This window comes from Protobothrops mucrosquamatus, unplaced genomic scaffold (assembly GCF_001527695.2).
Source record: "Protobothrops mucrosquamatus isolate PMUCROS unplaced genomic scaffold, P.Mucros_1.0 scaffold679, whole genome shotgun sequence".
NCBI lineage: Eukaryota > Metazoa > Chordata > Lepidosauria > Squamata > Viperidae > Protobothrops > Protobothrops mucrosquamatus.
In genome coordinates, this window is record NW_015386966.1 from 117,920 (window position 1) to 138,814 (window position 20,895).

At 43.1% G+C, this 20,895-nt stretch overlaps 1 protein-coding gene across 1 annotated transcript in view; it reads left to right on the plus strand.

Annotated features, from left to right (window-relative positions):
* Positions 1-20,810, plus strand: part of HUWE1 (HECT, UBA and WWE domain containing E3 ubiquitin protein ligase 1) — an 80,123-nt gene extending 59,313 nt beyond the window's left edge. Inside the window, exons 57-81 of the mRNA XM_029284520.1 lie at positions 38-83; positions 837-1,115; positions 1,741-1,999; positions 2,089-2,222; positions 2,324-2,544; positions 3,453-3,741; positions 3,841-3,943; positions 4,623-5,163; positions 7,358-7,964; positions 10,300-10,421; positions 10,527-10,683; positions 11,838-11,970; positions 12,059-12,261; positions 12,427-12,554; positions 15,059-15,155; positions 15,621-15,776; positions 15,864-16,109; positions 16,351-16,468; positions 16,885-17,025; positions 17,262-17,549; positions 17,647-17,752; positions 17,857-17,974; positions 18,208-18,389; positions 18,667-18,857; positions 19,381-20,810. Coding sequence (XP_029140353.1) covers positions 38-83; positions 837-1,115; positions 1,741-1,999; positions 2,089-2,222; positions 2,324-2,544; positions 3,453-3,741; positions 3,841-3,943; positions 4,623-5,163; positions 7,358-7,964; positions 10,300-10,421; positions 10,527-10,683; positions 11,838-11,970; positions 12,059-12,261; positions 12,427-12,554; positions 15,059-15,155; positions 15,621-15,776; positions 15,864-16,109; positions 16,351-16,468; positions 16,885-17,025; positions 17,262-17,549; positions 17,647-17,752; positions 17,857-17,974; positions 18,208-18,389; positions 18,667-18,857; positions 19,381-19,483 — 4,968 coding nt within the window. The 3' untranslated portion in view covers positions 19,484-20,810. The remainder of the gene's footprint in view (positions 1-37; positions 84-836; positions 1,116-1,740; positions 2,000-2,088; positions 2,223-2,323; positions 2,545-3,452; positions 3,742-3,840; positions 3,944-4,622; positions 5,164-7,357; positions 7,965-10,299; positions 10,422-10,526; positions 10,684-11,837; positions 11,971-12,058; positions 12,262-12,426; positions 12,555-15,058; positions 15,156-15,620; positions 15,777-15,863; positions 16,110-16,350; positions 16,469-16,884; positions 17,026-17,261; positions 17,550-17,646; positions 17,753-17,856; positions 17,975-18,207; positions 18,390-18,666; positions 18,858-19,380) is intronic.
* Positions 20,811-20,895: the final 85 nt, after the last annotated feature.

Sequence of the window (20,895 nt, forward strand, 5' to 3'; positions counted from 1 at the left end):
GCATCACTCTGATTTTGTATGTTTGTTGCTTCTGTAGGGACCAGTGCCACAGTCAAACGGTTCAGCCGAGCAGAATCTTCCAGGTAATTTACTTTCTTCTGGATGTTTGATTGGTGTCTTATTTTCTTCTCCCAGCTTAGCTCAAGCAGATGCTGTTCCGGGGCCCCCTGGGATGAGGTAGTAGATTGTATAGTTTTAGGGTCACACCCGGTCTTGGAGATAACTATACAATCTACTGTCTTTCCTATGAGGATTCCTAATTCTATCATGCCACCATTGCCTACTTTGAAGAAGAAGAAGGAAGAAAAATGCTACTGAAAGATTTATATCTAACTCCAGCAAGGAACTGGGAATCAAAGCCCCCGAGTCTGGATGCAACAGAGCAGATTTTTGTTGTTGTTCTATTCCTGGGTTTGTCTGGGGTGTTTGCAGTAAGATATTGTATCTTACAAACTGTGTGCTTTGAGTAGAGAAAGGGGAGTAGAGTAAGGGGAGGATCTTCTATAGTGCAAACAGTAGAAATAATACTTTGCCTTAATACTAGGCCTTTGTGCTTCTCGCTCCTACCAGGGTGAGGTAGTAAGTTGTATTGTTGTGGGGTAGGGATTTGTGCCCCAAATCAGAGATAACTATACAACTTACTACTTTCCCTGCGTGGGGTACAGTACCCCAAATTGTATTATTTTTTCCCCGATGCACTTGGGGTGGGTTTTTTTGTGCGAACTCTCGGAGCTTTGTTTTACTAAAAGGGGTGAAGCCAAGGCCCCATTTGAAATCCTCCTGCTGCTCAGCAGGTTGGGTTTTAAGCCAGCCTCCCTCCCTTTCTTGGCTCCCAGATGGTGCCACCCATCCCGACGGCTATCCCACAGTCTCAACTGCCGCCAAAGACACCTCAGCTGGCCCTAAGCAGACTCTGGTCACATTGGAGAGCTCCCAGCAGCAACAGCAACAAGCGACAGGGGCAGGAGAGCTCCCTTCGGAGCTGGTGGGGCAGTCCACTGCTCAGGCTTCTGGGCAGCTGCTGATGCCAGTGGAGCAGGAGGACTCGGACCCCGGGAGGCTGAGCACAGACGCTGAGGCCACGCAGATGGAGCTTTCACCTGCCCCCACCATCAGTAAGTGGCCTTAGGCTTCACCCTGCAGCCAGCGTTGCCCCTTTCTGTCCCTTGTACATACCTGTGTAGTCGTGTTTCCTCCCTTTCTCCAAATGTTCAGCATATTTATTTCAAGGGTTTATGTTTACATTCGGGTATGTTCGTACGAAATTTTAACATACAAGGTTAATGCCTGTGTAATAATCCCCATTGCGTTATAATCTTAGTTATATCAATCTTTTTTTTAAGTGTTCTTTGTTTTAAAAACCCAGTCTTTTTATGGAGGAGTGATTTCAAATTTTGATTCTCAAACGATGATATGTGGGGCCAATTTATTTGGATTAATCTTCTGCCTTGATAGCTTTTCCAGGCAAGTTCTGCAGTCTGCCACTCCAAAGTCTTTTTAATACATTACAGCTAAAATGTGGCATTGTTTTGTTGAACGGAAAGAATAGCTTCTTTCCATTCAACCTTGTGCTAGCAATCTCGATTAACAACAGATTTTCAGTCCAGTATTTCAGTCCGATATACTGTCCTAATTTCTTGGAGAGGACTTCAGATCCCAGAGAGCTGTGATCTTCTGTGAATCTCCATGAAAGAATTTGAGTTCCCTGCCCATAAACCTTTTTCTTGCTTTTCCCATCAGCTTCGCTCTCTCCAGAGAGAGCTGAAGACTCAGATGCCTTGACTGCTGTCAGCAGCCAGTTGGAGGGCTCACCCATGGACACCAGCAGCCTGGCTTCATGCAATCTGGAAGAAGGTGTGGCAGAGACTGGTGGAGCTAGCACTGTGGAACAAGCAGGCACAGATACTGTGGTGGCGGCAGCAGATGCAACCCAACAAGGGCCAAATGCCCATACTGCTAGGGAGGGCCAGCCTGATCCCAACCAGCAGGTGGATGATGGGTAAGGGCCAGAAATCAAATATAGGAAGGTGACCTGTTTCATTTGTGTTAGCTCTGCACTAATCATTGCCACTCTTCCCTGCTATGCAGCTCCCCGCCTGCATCCTCCTCCGAGAGCTCTTCCACCAGAGATTCAGCTGTAGCCATTTCTGGTGCTGATTCTCGAGGCATCTTGGAAGAGCCGCTGCCTTCGACCAGCAGTGAAGAGGAAGATCCTTTGGCAGGTAAATGTTACAGGAGCGAAAAAGATAACAACGGGTGGGTTTATAATAGTTAACTTTTCTCTGTAGCGCCAGCAATTGTACCTAATGTCCCTTTTCAACAGGAATAAATCTTCCTGAAGGTGTTGACCCATCTTTTTTGGCTGCCCTGCCTGATGACATTCGACGTGAAGTGCTGCAGAACCAGTTGGGTATCCGGCCTCCTGCCCGTTCGGCCCCCACCACCACAGCTACAACTCCAACCCCTCCTGTGGTGGGCAATCCTGGTGTGACAGAAGTCAGTCCTGAGTTTTTGGCTGCTTTGCCCCCAGCTATCCAAGAAGAGGTATTACTGTGTTCTTCTTAAGGGTAACACAGAATTGAAGCAATTAATTCATAGAAGTCAGAAGCTGAAGCTGCCCTTGTGGTCCATTGTATTGCATTGCATAAAATAGGATCGTGTTTATCTAAATCAGTCTTTAGTCAGAAATATAGAAAACTGATGGCAGAAAAAGACCTAGTGGTCCATTGAGTCTGCACTTTGAGTTTTTTTGTTTTCTTTTTAATTAATTATTATTTTTACTTTATTTTTTGAATGTTTGTTGCATGGTGGACTATCCTGAGCATGTTTAAACTCGGTTACTGATGACTGACCTTGCTGGAAGTTGGTTCCATGCTTCCACTACTCTTTCTCTGAACGTATTTGCCTAATGCTCTTCTGTCAAGTCTCCAAAAGAAAGGAATTCCATGCTTATCCAAGTTTGTGGAGTCTGTTTATGAAATAGATATCCATAATTGGTTTTGCACTTTCTAACGTTTTTACTCAAGATACTAATGCAGTGGTATCAGAATCAAGTTAAAGTACTCCTGAGAAACTTATACAGATATTCCAATTGTTAGTTATTTCATTAATATTTCTTTTATAAGGTCTTTGTTAGTTAGCTTTTCAAACATTGTAGGAGGAGAGCCATGTTAGTCTATCATGGCAGAAAAACAGGATAGTACCTTTTCTGACAACTAACTTTTATTTTGTGACCTGCAAGTCACTGGATCAGCTGGTGCACTGGCCTTTCATTTATTCATCCTGGATAATTGGCATTTTAAACTTAGCCGTTTTAGAGGACATATGGTTGAAGAAATGCTTTGCTTGTAGAAACTATCTCTGTATTTGGTTAGCATATAAGGAAAGTATTGGTTTCTATATTTTGATTCTGACCATGCCCAAACTTTTGAAATCTTTTTTTTCTATTCCAGGTGTTGGCACAGCAACGGGCAGAACAGCAAAGGCGTGAGCTTGCACAAAGCACGAGCTCAGACACACCCATGGATCCAGTGACTTTCATTCAAACACTGCCATCAGATCTGCGGCGCAGTGTGCTGGAAGACATGGAGGATAGTGTATTGGCAGTCATGCCTCCTGATATTGCCGCTGAGGCACAGGCTCTGAGGCGAGAACAAGAAGCACGCCAGCGCCAACTAATGCATGAGCGTCTCTTTGGCCACTCTAGCACTTCTGCCTTGTCTGCTATTTTGCGTAGCCCCGGTAAGGCAAGCTTTTCCTGTTTTGTCACCATATGTTCTTTGGTTTATTCGGTCTCGGCTCTTGATTTAATTACTTTGCTCCCCTTTTCACTCTACCCAGCCTTCACAAGCCGATTGAGTGGAAACAGAGGTGTCCAGTATACACGCTTAGCTGTACAAAGAGGAGGTACCTTCCAGATGGGTGGTAGCAGCAGCCACAGCAGGTACTAGATTTTTCTGGAGGAGGGATACCATCTCTGTGATAAACTGGATTTGGTTTGAATCGCAAAACTAAAATTGTAATCATTGCTCCCAACTAGTTACGCTACTAACATGGAGGTGGGCTTAATTTGAAATCTAAAAATTGGAGTGGCCATGATCTTGCCTCCAGAAATAAGAAAATAACTGTACCTGACCATTCCAAATAGTCCTGCCTTTTGGTCTGCTTCACTGAGTAAGCTGAAAGACAGACTGGATTGGTTTGACAATAAAGAGCAGAGCTATAGTTTTAAGAACCAGAACTATGAGGATAAGCATTTGATTCAATATTTGATTCGAACTTTAATGGATTCAGACTCATTCTGGGTAACAGACAGAATGAGCATTGACAGGAAAAGAGAACTTTCCAACTCATTGAAGTCATGACTGTCTATACCAGGGGTAGGCAACCTTGGCTCTTTTATGACTCGTGGACTTCAACTCCCAGAATTCCTGAGCCAGCCATGCTCCCAGAATTCTGGGAGTTGAAGTCCACGAGTCATAAAAGAGCCAAGGTTGCCTACCCCTGGTCTATACTAAATGAGTCTTTTCTAGAAAGGGTTTCTTTGGGATGCCTTAAAGAATTATCTTGTATTTTTGGAGTACGACATAAACTTCTCTGATATTTGTGTTGTTGTTTCTTAGACCATCTGGCAGCAATGTAGACAGTCTGCTGCGCTTGCGTGGACGCCTTCTACTGGACCATGAGGCCTTGTCCTGTCTGTTGGTCCTGCTTTTTGTAGACGAGCCAAAGCTAAACACAAGCCGGCTTCATCGGGTGCTGCGGAATCTTTGTTATCATGCACAGACGCGAAACTGGGTGATTCGGAGCCTACTTTCCATCCTGCAGCGCAGCAGTGAGAGTGAACTGTGTGTGGAGACACCCAAGGGGACGGTTGCACCAGATGACAAAGGCAAAAGGGCAGCCAAAGGCTGTGGTCCGGACAGCCGGCCACTTGACCTACTGCATAAAATGGAATCCAAAAGCTCAGGGCAACTTTCTTGGCTCTCAGTTTCCATGGATGCAGCTCTTGGTTGTAGAACCAACATCTTCCAGATCCAACGAGCAGGAGGCCGCAAGCACACGGAAAAGCACGCTGCTGCTGGTTCCACGGTTCATATACACCCACAGGCTGCTCCGGTGGTCTGCCGCCATGTACTTGATACTCTAATCCAACTTGCCAAGGTGAAGGCAAGAGATGTTTAGTTTACTACTTTTGATACTATGAGGGAAAGCGGTTTGTTGTTTTTTTTCATTTTGAGGAACACTTAAAGGAAATAGGCCAGTTTGTCTTAGAGAAAAGATTGAAATATTGCACAGTTAAGAAAACAAAATTAATTCCATGTATAAATCAAGATGACAAGGCTGATTGTCACAAGGAAATAGATGTAGCAAAAATTCAACAAATTCCTAAATAGAAAACAGTGAGCTATACAACTATGCATACATATGTAATGGTACATCTTATTTACAAGATTTATATTCATCTTGTCCATTGGTGTGCTAAAAACCACAAAGAGAACTAATTTTAACGGGGAGAAGTGAAATTGTAGTTTGTATTTCAGTATTTCCAAGCTGCTTTTTAAATTCTTAGGCTTGAAGAATGAAACACAAGTAAATTTACTTCTCCCTTGTGCTTGTGGTGAAGACCTTGACCCAGTGATTGTCAGTAAGAATTGTCCTGGTTATGGGTTGATTTGGCCAGAATTCCGTTCCAGTAGGCTGCAGTGCAATAATTCTGTTCCCCAAAGTCCATGTGCCACACTAGAAATACAAAAATACTGTGGTCTTTTCTGATCCTGCTTCTTTTATCCCAAAGAGTTGTGTGAATTTAAAGGTAAAATATGTGGAATGTGCAGCTTTTTTCCTTCAGTGGTAGGAGTTACCCTGGATGGTTTCTCCACCTACCTGCTGCGGTTTCAGGATATTGATGCTTAAATCTTTTCAGTGAGAAGGTTTACCCCCGTTTCAGGTCTGTCCACTACAGAATATTGTGGTTCTACAGAGCACTATTTTTATGGATCTTCCTTGTATTACCAATTCTGCATTTATTTACAATGAATGAAGGTCTGTTGTATATTTGCTTTATGTCTTTCCAAGAGGAGCTCCAATTAATCGGTATTCTTCCAGGTTACTACAGGGTAAGAAATACTACTGGTACTCTAGGCAAGGAGCAAGAATGCTTATTGTAGCGAGTAGTTTTGTTCTGTACTTGGAACGGCAACTGCTCAATGGTAGTGCTGTCCATTCCTTTTTATTAGCTACTATGGACAATAAGCTATAAACGCACGTTGTATACATTTTAGAAGTATATTCTGCGTTCTGTGCTGTTAGTTAAATACACAGATACTTCTGCTACAAACTCAGGATATTTATTACTCATACATTTTCAATTGGGATAACACAAAAGTAGGTGAGAGATGTAAACCTTTCTACTTTAAGTGTTTTTTTTTAAAAAAAGTAAGCACATCATAGGTTCAGAGAGGATCCTAAGAGTAGATATTGTCTAGTCCATGAATTACCTAGGTCAGGGCTAGGCAACCTTGGCTCTTTTATGACTCGTGGACTTCAACTCCCAGAATTCCTGAGCTAGCTTGGCTCTGCTTGGAAACCTCTCCCTTTCCCCTCAGCATGGCTGGCTCAGGAATTCTGGGAGTTGAAGTCCACGAGTCATAAAAGAGCCAAGGTTGCCTAGCCCTGACCTAGGTAAACCAAAGCCCCGTATGGACAGAGTTTCAAGAAAGAAGTCAGAACATAGTTTGCCACCAAGAGCCAGATGTGCAGCTGTCCCCTGATACCATTTTGACTAATTTGCTAAGTCAGGCTTCTTTCTTTCAACTAGTTGGCTTGACTTCCTTTGGTCTACCCTTCAGAATATAAAACCTGCTGTTGGTTCAGGACCTTGTCTAATCTAACTCAGGTTCTGGGTCAGCCAGGGCAGCCTGTATTTGCATCTCCTCAAATGCCTCTCCCCCCCCCCAAGGCATTCTCTTCTGTTAATTCCTGCCAACACAGGTTAAGGATCTGTGTGGTCAGGCTCTTCATGCTCTGAATCTGAAGAATCAAATTGATCTTTAACATTGGGGCAGTTAATTGCTTGTTTATTTTATTTATAAAATTTATAGGCCACCCGTCTTACCTCAAGGTAACTCTTCCCCCCCCCCCCCCAGAACCTAAGAGAATCTAGCCTTCGAAGATGGCGTATGTGTGTGGGACTTGGGGGAGGTTAGTTAAACTGAGAGAATCCTGTTGTTAACATTGTGAAACCGGATAGGAGCAACTAATAATCTTTTAAAATGGAATGCGGACTGCCAGCATGACTTCAGAGATCCTAGAAAGAGGTTTAATTCCCCTCCTTTTCTTTCCCCTACCTTTGCAGGTGTTTCCCAGTCACTTCACACAGCAGCGGACCAAAGAGACCAACTGTGAAAATGAGCGGGAGCGTGGTAATAAGCAGTCGAGCAGTCCTTGCCCAGGTCAGATGGGCACAAGCGGCATTTCCACAGACTTCTGGGACTTGTTGGTCAAACTGGATAACATGAATGTAAGCCGCAAGGGCAAGAACTCCATCAAATCTGTGCCTGTGAGCTCTGGCTCGGAAGGGGAGAGCTCCCCCTACAGCCTGGAAGCCTCTCCACTGGGCCAGCTGATGAACATGCTGTCGCACCCAGTGATCAGACGGAGCTCTCTGCTGACGGAAAAGCTGCTGCGCCTGCTGTCTCTCATCTCCATTGCTCTTCCTGAGAACAAGAACGCGGCTGAGGGGGCAACCAGTTACATTGTTCCTAATGCAGCCAGCACCCCAGTCCCTGCCCCTACCCCCGCTCCCACTCCTGCCCCTACTCCTGCCCCTCTCCCAGTCCCTGTCCCTGTCCCTGCTTCTGCCTTGGCAGCAGCAGCTGTAGCTGCAACCGCTGCTTCAATCGCCGCTTCTGGGGCTGCTGCCACAGTAACCACCACGTCAACCGTTCCAACTGCTGTGTCCAGTAAGTCCTCTCATTTGGGGAGGGGGGGAAGAAAGGGAAAGTTAATCTAGTTTTGCAGGAATTATAAGAGATACTCAGGCCTCACTCCCAGCTACTAGGAATCTTCACCACTGACCATGACATTGAGAATACAGCAGAGCAATATGTGCTCCAAAATGAAAAGCAGAATATAAATCAAATAAATGAAGGATGCTAATTCAGAGTAAAACAAAAATGAAAATGTTTGACTTTTTAAGCATAGGAAGGAATGGAAAAGAGCCACCCTAAAATAGAGTTTTTGTCTGGTAGAGAAAAAGAAAGATTCAGTGCCCAGGAGAGAGGTCCCACCCTGGGAAACACACACACACACACACACACACACACTCTGCTTGTCTGGCTCCCAGCATTTACATCCTAAGTATTAATTATGTTTATATCCTAAATATATATATTAAAAAAGAGTAATTGTGAGTCACATACATCTTTGCTCAGCATAGTAACACTTCTTTTTACATTTGACCTGCTTAAAGAACAAAGTAACTGCAGCACCTAAGTTGAACTAGCAGGTCCACCATTCCTCTGCAGCAAAATGCAACAAGAGCATGAACAGTGTACAACTCTTCCTCCACCACCACCACCCCGGGAAAAAAAAGCTTAGGCGAACCAGCACTGAATCTCTTTTTATTGCACTCTGAAGTCTCCACAGACAAGGGCACAAAAACTGCAACACACTGTGTAATGATAAATATCATTAACTGTAATGATAAATATCAAAAACATGGTGAACAAGCCAACGAAGCTGCTCTCTTTTTTTCCAAATGCAAAGTCAGATACCAATGAAACCAAATAGAGAAATACAGAAACCTTTTTGCAGGGAAATGATACTGTTGGTGTCTTGCTAACAGTTTTCTGCTTTAATACTTTTGGAAAAGACTTGCCCCTTGGGAAAAGTTAAGGAGTTTTGGTCCTAGTTTTTTCTGGGATGTTGTTGAGGGTATTATCTTTCCAAAAAAGGATTATATTCAGGCTACATAACTGGAATCGCTCCTAATCTTAAGCAAGATTCAAGGTTTCTTGCATCTTTTGAGAGAGAAGAGCCTTTACAATCTGCAGGCTATTTTTGCCTGATGAAGACCATGGTCAGGATGGACTGGAGTTTCTTAAGAAGTTTGACCATAGAGTGAAGATAACCATTATTTTTGCAAGACTGTATTGATCCAAAGTTGGAGTGTCAAGAATTCTGTATATTGTAATGTAGCCCCATTGTAGGCACCCATCTTGAAAATAATATCAGTTAGCAATGAAATGGCCCTGAGCTTCCCATGCCTAATTTAGAGTGCAGGCAATATTTTAGCTATATCTTGCCTGAATTGCTGAGGGCCATCAAATCTTTACCCCTTCATTTGGATATAAGCATAAAGTTGCCTCAGTTATAACCAAAGTGTTCTGGATGCATCTACTTCTGAAACATGTTCTCTAAATTGCTGAACATTCTGTTTCATTGGATTTAGGGGGTTGGTGTTTCAGTTAATCCATTATCTCTCTTTCAATAGCAGTGTGGCTCTTTTGTCTTATCCTCCTTTAACAGAGGTGGCATGTCAGCTGTTACCTTGATTAAGATGAGGCTGAAGATCTTTTATATTAAAACTTGGTCACAAGATTGCTATTTTTTGGATGGTAGGAGAGATTATTTTAGCTGTTGCCTCCCATCCCATACTCTTTTTGTTTATTCAGTCATTCTCTGGTTTCTGAAGCTTGTGGACATAGCTATTTGGTTTCAAATATGTCAGTATAGACAACATGAAAGTTAACAATATTTTAAGAGAAGAGGAAGCTGACGTTTTTCAAGCTGAAAGCTATAGTAGAAATACTCTGTTATATCTATATTGTGCTCACAGAATTACTATGAATATGATTATGTCCTACTTTTTCCCTAAAAGCTCGAGAAGTTGGACATGGGGGGGTGTGACTCTCACGTGAGCCATATAATAATTATTGTGTGAGGCAGGGTGGACCAAGAGTTAATGACTTGTCCAAAGTCACTGTGCATAGTTGAATAGAGACCTGAACTGGGGCCTTTCCACTCTCCATCTGCTGCCCTGATTGTTGTCCTTCAATCTATTAACAAACAGGGCTTGACTGGGAGAAATATGGATGGTGGAAGGGATAGCTTATTTTATTGGTTTCTGCAATGTGTTGGAGGCTTCTAAAATAGAAATGTCAGGAGAAAAAAAGTTCAGTAGAGGCTTTCACATAAAGTATAGAAGCTTTAAATTCATCAGTTGTCAGCTCATTCAAATACAAATAAGTTTAAATCCAAGATGACATGGATTTTGCATGTGGTCTCTCTTTGCAGCTATTGCAAAACCAAGCAAATCTCCAGCTAAAGTGGGCGAAGGAGGAGGTGGTGGAGGTGGCACCGATAGCAAAATGGCAGCTTCAGGCCTAACGGAGAACCAACTTCAGCTGTCCGTAGAGGTGAGTGACAACAGAGTGATGGGAGTGGCCACATAACATATCAAGAGGTGGGAGTAGAGGCTGAAACGTCTAGCTCTATAGCAAAACTCTCTTTTCCTCTGCCAGGTGTTGACATCCCACTCTTGCTCAGAAGAAGGCCTGGAAGATGCTGCCAATGTTCTCTTGCAGCTGTCGCGAGGTGACCCAACCACACGTGACACTGTGCTGAAGCTCCTGCTTAACGGGGCCCGGCAACTGGGTTACACACTTTGCAAACAAATAGGTAAATACCCGTGTTGTACACGCTGTAGATTAAATGCCCAAGTCTTGTCTTTTCCTTTGAGCCTTACAGTCCAGAGATGAAGCCAGAAAAGGCGCTTCTTTAAAGAAACAGTGTGGTGCTCTTGATGTGCAAGTTTAAAGTCACATTTGAGAATACACTGTAGCCAATATTTAGAGTGCTCTCTCCTTGCAGCCAGGATTGTTTCAAAAGCTTTTTCTTTTTGCTGTAAATTGACATAATCCTTTTAGAACTTCCTCGGTACAGGGAACTGCACTCTGCAGGTAGCCCCTGCCTTATTTAGTGACCACCTGATTTTACAGCTGTTGGTAAAAATAGCTTTGTGAACAGTCCTCACATTTACAACCATTGCAGCGTCTCCACCTCAAATCACATGAAGTATTAGTTAACAATCACAGCACCTCGGGGTGAAGTTGCGGGTCTTAATTATGGCTAGTAAGCGAGAACTACCTGTATGGGCTACTATTAGGAAGCTATCTGTCTGGACCTTTGGCTTCTTTAAAAAGGGACTATTACCTCAAATGGAAATGTGATTGCTTGTGGTTTAATGGATTCAGATTTGTTTCTGGAGGCCAAATAGATCAGTTCCATCTTTGGTGATGCCAAACCATACTAAAATGATAGACATCTTAGTGGAGCTGTTCCTTGGGAGTCTTGGGAGGTTCCCATTGCATCAGAATCCAGTAGCAAAGTTAATCATAAGTACCTTATGTCTTAGAGGATATTACCTGTAGGAACCAAAAATGGTTTACATCCAGGATCACAGATAGCCTCCTGGCCACTCCCTCTGCTGTGATAGAGATCAACCGTGAGTTTTGATTTTGCCTTATGCTCGGTTATTTAAGGAACATTTTTAACAGCTGCACCACAGTTGTGGAATTGTCTGTCACGGGAAGGTTGATGAATCCTTTTCATCGTTAACTTTCTGTTCCCCGACGCGAGCGTTGTCTGTTCAGGCAGGGGTATTGTTGTCTTGGTTTTTATGTTGGTATAATTGTCTGCTGATCTTTTAATCCTGTTAAGGTAGCACTTGCAGATACGATTCACAGTCTTGCATACTTTTTTTATAGCGGAGATAAAGGCATATTCTCCTGTGGCAGCACGATCGGTTTCAGCCCCGAATTTTTTCTTTCCAGGTACACTGTTGGCAGAGCTGCGAGAATACAATTTAGAACAGCAGCGTCGGGCGCAGTGTGAGTCTCTGTCACCAGATGGGCTCCCAGAGGAGCAGCCTCAGACCACCAAATTGAAAGGCAAGATGCAGAGTCGGTGAGTCTCCTCTAAGCTGGTCCTTCTCTCCTTGTGTGGAGTGTACTTCGCTGACCTTTCCCCTCTCCAACCCTGTGCCCTCTCACAGGTTTGACATTGCTGAAAATGTGGTGATTGTGGCCTCGCAGAAACGCCCCCTGGGTGGTCGGGAGCTCCAGCTACCCTCAATGTCTATGCTGACCTCTAAAACCTCCACACAGAAGTTCTTCTTAAGGGTGCTGCAGGTCATCATTCAATTGCGGGATGACACACGCCGTGCCAACAAAAAGGCAAAACAGACAGGCAGGCTAGGTATGTTGGGCAGGGGATCAATCCAGGCAGACCCTGAGGTTCCATCAGGCATCTGCAATTCAAGAGTCCCCAGTCCAAAGCTGAAATTGGGTTGAATCCCAATAGATGGAGCTAGTTCTTCATTGTTTTTTCTCTCTCTCTCTCTCTCTCTTGGTGTGTGTGTAGGTACTTCCGGTCTGGGCTCAGTTAGCAGCATCCAGGCCGCTGTTCGGCAGCTGGAGGCTGAGGCTGACGCCATTATACAAATGGTACGTGAGGGTCAGAGGGCCCGGAGGCAGCAGCAAGCAACAACGGTTAGCATGGTGCCTGTGGCGCTTGTAGGCCACTCATTTTGTTTATTTGAAACTGCTTTTTTCATTCTTTTTTCTCATCGTTTCTCCTTTATGGCTATCTGCTCTTGTCATCAGAGCCTCTTTGTGCAGTAGAAAGCTTCATCACATAAACACAGAGAGAAAGCTTGCAGCAGCAGGCCAATAATTTAGGAGCATTGTCTTTTGTAGCTGACTGACTCTCTGACTGACTGTCTTTTTAGAGTTGACTTGAGAGTTCTTGCTTCAAAACTATTTCCAGAATGTCTTAACAAATTGTGTCCTTAGGGTTTTTCATACATGCACTTACTCTTGTTTTGTACTCTTAACTGTCTCAACATGCATTTTGTGTTCTTTTTCCTAAGTGGGGAGGTCTCTAGCCTTTCGGTGGCTTTAGACATATTTTTGGTAACTGTAACTTATTTATCTTTTGTTGAGTGTTGAGAGAACTGTAGTGCAATGGAGAAAGGCAACAATACAATATATGCTAGTCCCCTCTTTCTCAAGTCACTCCACTACAATAGAGCTTGTTCTTTCTTGCTGTGAATAAATTAATCATACTCTGTTATTTCTACAGCAGATTGAAACTTGAGAATGTAATCATATCAGTTATTTTGTTTTGTCGGCTCATAGTGGGGAAGGTTAGACTATTTGCCAAAACAATACAAGGGAGCTCTACAACTCGGGAGGCAAATCACTTTGGCAGGATCAGAAGAAAAGAATGGTTTCGAAATTCCAGCAATTTTCTTAACACCATTTGGTCTAAGAGTATTGGCTGAAAATTAGAAATAAAGCACTTATGGATGAGATCACTTTGGCAGATTTTCCATTTTTGCTTTTTGATTGTTGAATTTATTAAATCTCTAAAAAAAATAAAGGTAGGCATTGGGGTTACCTTTTAGCAAATGTGCAAAAAGCAGTAGTCAGTAACTTCTGCTGTGGTCTTATCTGACAGATCACAAAATAAAATGCTTCAGGAGGATTCAAGTTTACTTACACGTTCTAGGATTTAACAGAATACCCAAAACTACTAGAGTTGTTAGTTGAATATATGATCTATAACCAGAGTTGTGGCTTACCGTTCTCTGCTCTTCAGCCTTACTCTCTTTTCCAAACTCCAAAGCACTCAGATTGAAGTGCTTCGCTGTGAATGAGCAGACATCTGTGGTAGTGCTAACTCAGTTTAGATCCAGCAACTATTTTGTACATCCACAATGTTGGTTGTGGAGTAAAGCTGAGTTTTTACTTGCAGCAATTATACAGCCTAGCTTAGAACATCACAGTCATTGAGTTACAAAGTCCAAACTCTGAAGGGCTGTGCATAAACTACTTATTGCTGCCTTTTGCTGCCTTTCAGAGATACAAAACTGCATTTACTTCTGAGTTTTAGCAGCTAGAAATAATTCATTACATAACAGACATAAGGCACGACCTACATTGGTTGAATACATCTTTTACTTATGTATATAACAGTGATGGCGAATCTTTTAGAGANGCGGTGGTAACAGCAGACTGGGTGGGACTAAAAAGTTCAATCAATCAATTCCAACTTTGCAAGATCTTTTTTTTTTCCATGAGAAGTTGAAATTGACTGATTCATTGAACCTTTTTTTTTTTGTACACGATGGCGGAGGCCTAAAGCGAAAAGGTTTTATAAAACCCAGCTGAAGGCCTAGGACTGGAGCGACGGCGCGCGTGCCCACAGAGAGGGCTCTGAGTGCCGCCTCTGGCACCCGTGCCATAGGTTGGCCACCACTGGTATATAATAATAGCTGATGATACCAAATATGTGAAATCCTTGGTCCACTCTCTCCAGATAGTTCACTGATAATTGTTTGCATCTTTGAAACCCTAATTCTCTAGCTTCACAAGAGGTTTTCCAGCATGCTACATTATAAATGCTATTGTAGAAAGAGATTGGATTTTTTTCAGTATAACCAGGTCTACTAATCAAGCCACGATTGGCATAAGATTATTGTTTACGTCTATTGTTAGATAAAGAGTAGATAAGAGTCAGCAATATATTGAAGCCAAGCTGCTGCTTTCAGTACAACGTGTAACTTCGGTTTATATGTTCTCTCCTGCAGGAAAGGCCCTGATGACAGTATCCCACTTTTTTCCACTGCTGTTCTTTGCTTTTATAGAATTTCTCATTCATGTGCATGCAAAACCTTTGCTCTATACTATAAGTGATCAGCCTTCATGCATCTCATGCTTCTTCCTTTCTTTCTATCCTCTACTTTCGTAGCAAGGCCTTTTTGTTAATTTTCTTCCTGCAAATGTTAGCTTTTGTGCAGTAGCATGATTAACCTCTTTTGGTTTTTGTGGTGGGCGGGAGACATGGTAGTGCTACCATGTACGGTTCAGTGTGATTCCATTTTCTGCCCTGTCTTGGGAAAGTGATTGGGCTGATCTCCCCGCACTTACTTCCCCAGTACTTCTAGAAGACTGCAGTATTTACTGGTGTGTTATCTTTTTTTGCCCTTCAGTCGGAGTCAAACCAGGCAGAGGGTTCTGTCAGGAGAGATGAATCTCCAATGGATGTGGATCAGCCATCACCCACCACACAAGACACCCAGTCAGTTGGTTAGTATCATCAGCTTGGGAGATTAATCAGTGGTTGCCATTAATATGGAGAAGCAGTTATGTCTTAGAATGCCAGCAATGGACAATCTGTGCACGATCCTTATTTGAACTGCACTGAATTCTGTTGAAATCGGCAGCCCACTGTTGAAAAATTAAGAAATGATTGCATTCTGATGTTGGCAGAAAACACTTCCCAGTTTCCATACTGTTTTACTGCAGTGGCCTGTGACACCACTGTTTTTCCTTAGCCACAGAAAATATAATTATTTTTTCTCCATCAGGGCTAGGCAAGAAGCCATAAGTTAATTGCTGTTCGTCCCGGACATAGACCTTTGTTTGATGTTCTAATATTTTTGGACAGACACATTACATTGCATGTCACAAATCTAGAGTATCTGAGGTAGGATGGGGAGATTGCTTTTAAAGGCACGATATCTCTGGACTCAAACTTCCTTGTTTCCACAGTGTTGGAAGGGACCCAGCAGGGTGAGAAAGAGAAAGAAGAGCGCCCTCCAGATCTTCCTTTGCTCAGTGAGCAGCTTAGCCTGGATGAATTGTGGGACATGTTGGGCGAGTGTCTGAAAGAGCTGGAAGAATCCCATGACCAACACGCTGTGCTTGGTAAGGTTCCGGGCTGCTTGTACGCGTCCAACTAGTTTAGCCCTCACTTCCTGTTGGGACTTATTTTTTCTTCTTCTTTCTCTACAGTGCTACAGCCTGCAGTGGAGGCCTTCTTTTTGGTGCATGCGACAGAGCGAGAAAGCAAGCCGCCCGTACGCGACACTCGGGAAAGTCAGCTGGCTCATATCAAGGATGAACCCCCGCCACTTTCACCTGCCCCACTGACACCAGCCACACCTTCTTCCCTTGACCCCTTTTTCTCCCGCGAGCCTTCATCCATGCATATCTCCTCCAGCCTTCCCCCGGATACTCAGAAGTTCCTCCGTTTTGCAGGTAAGCTCAAGCCAGGGCATACCAGATTAAATCAAGAGAACTGAAAGGAACTCTTTTTATGAGAACACCAGAAATACTACCATAAAAGAATTCATAAGGGATGGGTTGTAAATGATAAATCATGACTGGAGCCATATGGTTAATTGGGCTCAACGTCAAGGCAGAAGACATTCTGGTAGCTGAAAAATCAGTCGCTGGTTTGGATGACAATGGATTTATCATTACCTCTCTCAATTTGCAGAGACACATCGCACTGTGCTGAACCAGATTCTGCGCCAGTCCACTACCCACCTGGCTGATGGTCCCTTTGCTGTCCTTGTTGATTACATACGTGTGCTGGACTTTGATGTCAAACGGAAGTAAGTTTCAGAGTGGGATAATACTTGGGTTTCCTCCTTTAAAAATAAGATAGCATTAGAGAGTGGAAGTATGGCTCCATCCTTGAGCACTAGGGCAGATTATTCCACAATGGAATATGTTAATTTTCCTATAGCATTTGAATCTTCTTGATGTTTTTAATTATCCTAGTTATTGGGATGAGTGCAAAACAAGTAATAGTAATTTTGGATTTTGTTGTGGGACAAATGTACAGCTATTCTTCTGCTTTCCCAGATATAAAAAGCAAAAATGTTTTAATCCTCTTGCAGACGAGCTGCAGAATTTTTAGTTTTCTGTGCCTAAGAAAACTATGCTTAGGTTAGTTTCAGATTTCTGTGGTCATAGCCAAGATCATCCAGTGGCACAGTAATGCTGCATGCTCAATCTTTCTTTGCAGGTATTTCCGGCAAGAATTGGAAAGGTTGGATGAGGGGCTGAGAAAAGAAGACATGGCTGTGCATGTGCGTCGAGATCACATCTTTGAAGATTCTTACCGGGAATTGCATCGCAAATCACCTGAAGAAATGAAAAACAGGCTGTAAGCAATATATTCTTGTCCAGTTGCTGAAATTTTGCTGTCATCTGTGGTGAAATTGGTGTCATGGCCTACTCATTATTATTAATTGTTATTCTTTGGGGTTTTTGAATGGTGATATCCAGAAAAAAAGTCAAATAAAATGTGTGTGTAGTTATAAGTTTTTGAGTTCAGCAGCTTTAACATCTTGCTGCCTTTGAAGTTGCTATTATGTATGTACGCTATCTTCCTTTTGCTAGGTACATAGTATTTGAAGGAGAAGAGGGTCAGGATGCTGGAGGCTTGCTACGTGAGTGGTACATGATAATCTCACGGGAGATGTTTAACCCCATGTATGCGCTTTTCCGTACATCGCCCGGTGATCGGGTTACCTACACCATCAATCCTTCTTCCCACTGTAACCCCAACCACCTGAGTTACTTCAAGTTTGTCGGGCGCATTGTGGCAAAGGCAGTATACGACAATCGGTTACTAGAATGCTATTTCACCCGTTCCTTCTACAAGCATATCCTGGGCAAATCAGTCAGGTAAGTAGTGCATTTGCTTTAAGACTTTTAATGAATGGATTCATCTCCTGAGCTTTCCTATCTGGGAGTTGTTTCTAATCCAGCCAGTTGCCTGCAGGTACACAGATATGGAGAGCGAGGATTACCATTTCTACCAGGGACTGGTGTATCTCTTGGAGAATGATGTCTCCACACTGGGCTACGATCTCACCTTCAGCACTGAGGTAACCCCATGTTAAAGTGGTAGCCTTGTCCTATTCTCTGGTTCAAACTTTTTAGCACTCTTTTGATGCCCTTTCCTCCCCCCTCCCTTCACCCTGCCAAATAGGTTCAAGAATTTGGTGTGTGTGAGGTACGTGACCTCAAGCCCAATGGGGCCAACATTCTTGTGACTGAAGAAAACAAGAAGGAATATGTGCACTTGGTGTGCCAGATGAGAATGACAGGTGCGTTGGGGACAGAATGGGTCTAGGACGGGGCAGGGTCCAGCCCGGGTGTAGTTAGTCAATTCTTGGGCTTTTTGAAACTTCTGTGCCCAACTAACTGTATGACAGATGGTACAAAATTGCACACAGAGCAAATGTGGACAGTAATCCATTTATAGATTGTATTCTAAGGAGAATTAGGGATTAATGAAGGAATAATTTTCCCAACAAAGCATCCTGTTTTCTTCTGGCAGGGGCAATCCGCAAGCAGCTGGCTGCCTTTTTGGAGGGCTTCTATGAGATTATCCCCAAGCGCCTCATCTCCATCTTCACTGAACAGGAGCTGGAGCTTCTAATTTCGGGGCTACCTACCATTGATATTGATGACCTGAAATCCAATACAGAGTATCACAAGTATCAGGCAAACTCCATCCAGGTAAGACTTTCAGTTCCAGGCAGGTGCCTTTTTTATCTTTCATCTGGAGAGGCAATGTAAAGATCTAACGGGGTAATGTTGAAATATTCCAGAACTCATCATATTATTTCTACAAAAGCCTCATTGAAATGGGTCCCTTTCTGAGACTAAATTGTCCTTATAAATTTTTTGGGGGATATCCTTCGTTTTTTTCCGGAGGATCTAAATTTTTCATCATTTTTTGAACAGAAACAAAACTCCTGACATTGCACTCCACTCCTTCCTTTGTTCCACATAGATCCAGTGGTTCTGGCGAGCACTGCGTTCCTTTGATCAGGCTGACAGAGCGAAGTTCCTGCAGTTTGTCACTGGCACATCCAAGGTTCCCTTGCAGGGTTTTGCTGCCCTAGAAGGCATGAATGGTATCCAGAAATTCCAGATCCACAGAGATGACCGCTCAACGGACAGACTGCCTTCTGCTCACACATGGTAAGGGGCAAATGGGAGAGTTGGATAAAATCCATTATAGAGATGCGTTTACTTCTCAGAAGAATACTCCCAGCCCCCCCCCCCCTTTTTAGTGCTTCCTTCTGCAATAACTCCTTAATCTAAAAGGAATAGCAGTGTTGCAGAATCCAAGCCGTTAATCAACTTCTGCAAGATCTGGGATTTTTTGGCTACCCTTTTGTGTATTTATACTTATCCCATGATACAGCTACTTAAGCAGTTATTTTCCTGCAATACCAGGAAGTTTTTAATTATTTTGTGGGGGATTTTTATACCACTTCAGTTAATCTCCCCCTTAAGTCTGCTGTGAGGGTGAAGGAGTAAAAAAAAAAACCCCGAAGAATTGGTGATATATGTCTATAATTTGAATTGGCGGTGATTACTTTTCAAAGAGGGGAGTGCAGATCCCTGGCGGGAGTTATTGTCAACAATATTGCAAGCAGACAGCCTAGCTGATTGCCTGTTCCTTGCCGTCCTTCATTTAATTACTGTTTTCTTCCACCAGTTTCAACCAGCTGGACCTCCCTGCCTATGAAAGCTATGAGAAACTGCGTCACATGCTGCTACTGGCCATCCAGGAATGCTCGGAAGGCTTTGGCCTGGCATAAGGGTGGCTCCAGCTGCCATATTTTTCTACTGTCAAGACTTGGGGAGCAATGGGAGGGAGTGGAACCAAGCGATGCTCCTCCTCCTTTTCCAACCACCTGTGTGTGTGTGTGCGCGTGCCCTGCTGCCCCCCTTACTGGAGAGAGCCACAGAACCCCAGCCGTCATTGGAGGCGGAGCAGGGTGGGGTGCAACCTGGAGAGAAAAAGACAAATTATATATACAAATATATATATATTTTTTGGTTTAGTTTGCATTTCTTAATTTGTGCTTGGAATGTGTTGATTAGGCGGCGGGAGGGAGCATTTGGATTCTTTTGTTGGTCTCTTTCCTTGGCACCCATTTGCTGCTGGAAGGGAACCTAAGGTTTAAAAAAATTCCCAAAAAAGGAAAAAAAATAAAAGCCCACTCTTGATAAGATTGTTTGTGCCTGTATTCATTCAAGAGGAGGGATGAAAACTGAAAGAACGCTGGGCTTTGCTAGAACAAAAGTCTTTGGGATATAGTTACTGCAACAGTAGTGCAGTTTCTTGATTTTTATGTGAAGGTAAAGGTTATATAATCAAAAGTTGAAAGGTCCTTAGTAGGGGGAAAAGCAGATTGCGTACGATGAGGTTATTGAACTAGCAAGCCAGATGGCTTTCTGAGTAATCAGGGATGTTTTAATTTGTAATACACATAATGGAGAAAGAAATTGACTGAGAAAAATCCAGGTTGGCGAGATTACCATCTCGTACATTGTGGCTAAAATTGTCTGCTCTCTCTCTCATACACAACTCATGCCATTTTTTCCCCATTGATTTATCTACTGCCTCAGTGGAAATCACAGTAACTTCTCAAAATTTCATCTAGGCCACTGAACTTGAAGGTCTTGTGATTTGGGGGGGATTTTAAACCTTCCTGATGATTGCTGCACCATTTGCATTCTATGATTATTAGTTGAGAACTAATAATTAGTTGAGCTGGTAAGCAAGAGGAGGCAAACGTTCAAACATCTGGACCGTAGCCCCTGAAGTTAAGTTTTCATGATCCATGCCTGCTATTGGTTCATTGACAAGAAGAAAGATCCTCAGGATTTGAAATCTTGATCCTTGTGGTGAGAGGCCAGGAAGGTCACAGACTGAAGATAACAATGTATACTCCGTGTCTGTCACTTCCTCCTAAGCAGGGGCATATAAATTGGGGTTGGTTTTTCCCCCTGGAAGGATAAAATTAGAAATAGCGTTTTTCTGCACAGCATGAAAATTTCAATATGAATTTGCACAGATTTGTAAGATAACATAATTGAGCTTAAAGAAATGTATATAATAATACTCGGTCATTAAATGCAGCATTTGATTTTTGCCTACTCTTTTTAGATGGAATTGCCAATATGCGATTAATGTGTGTTCTGGTCACTGATTTATAACCATCTC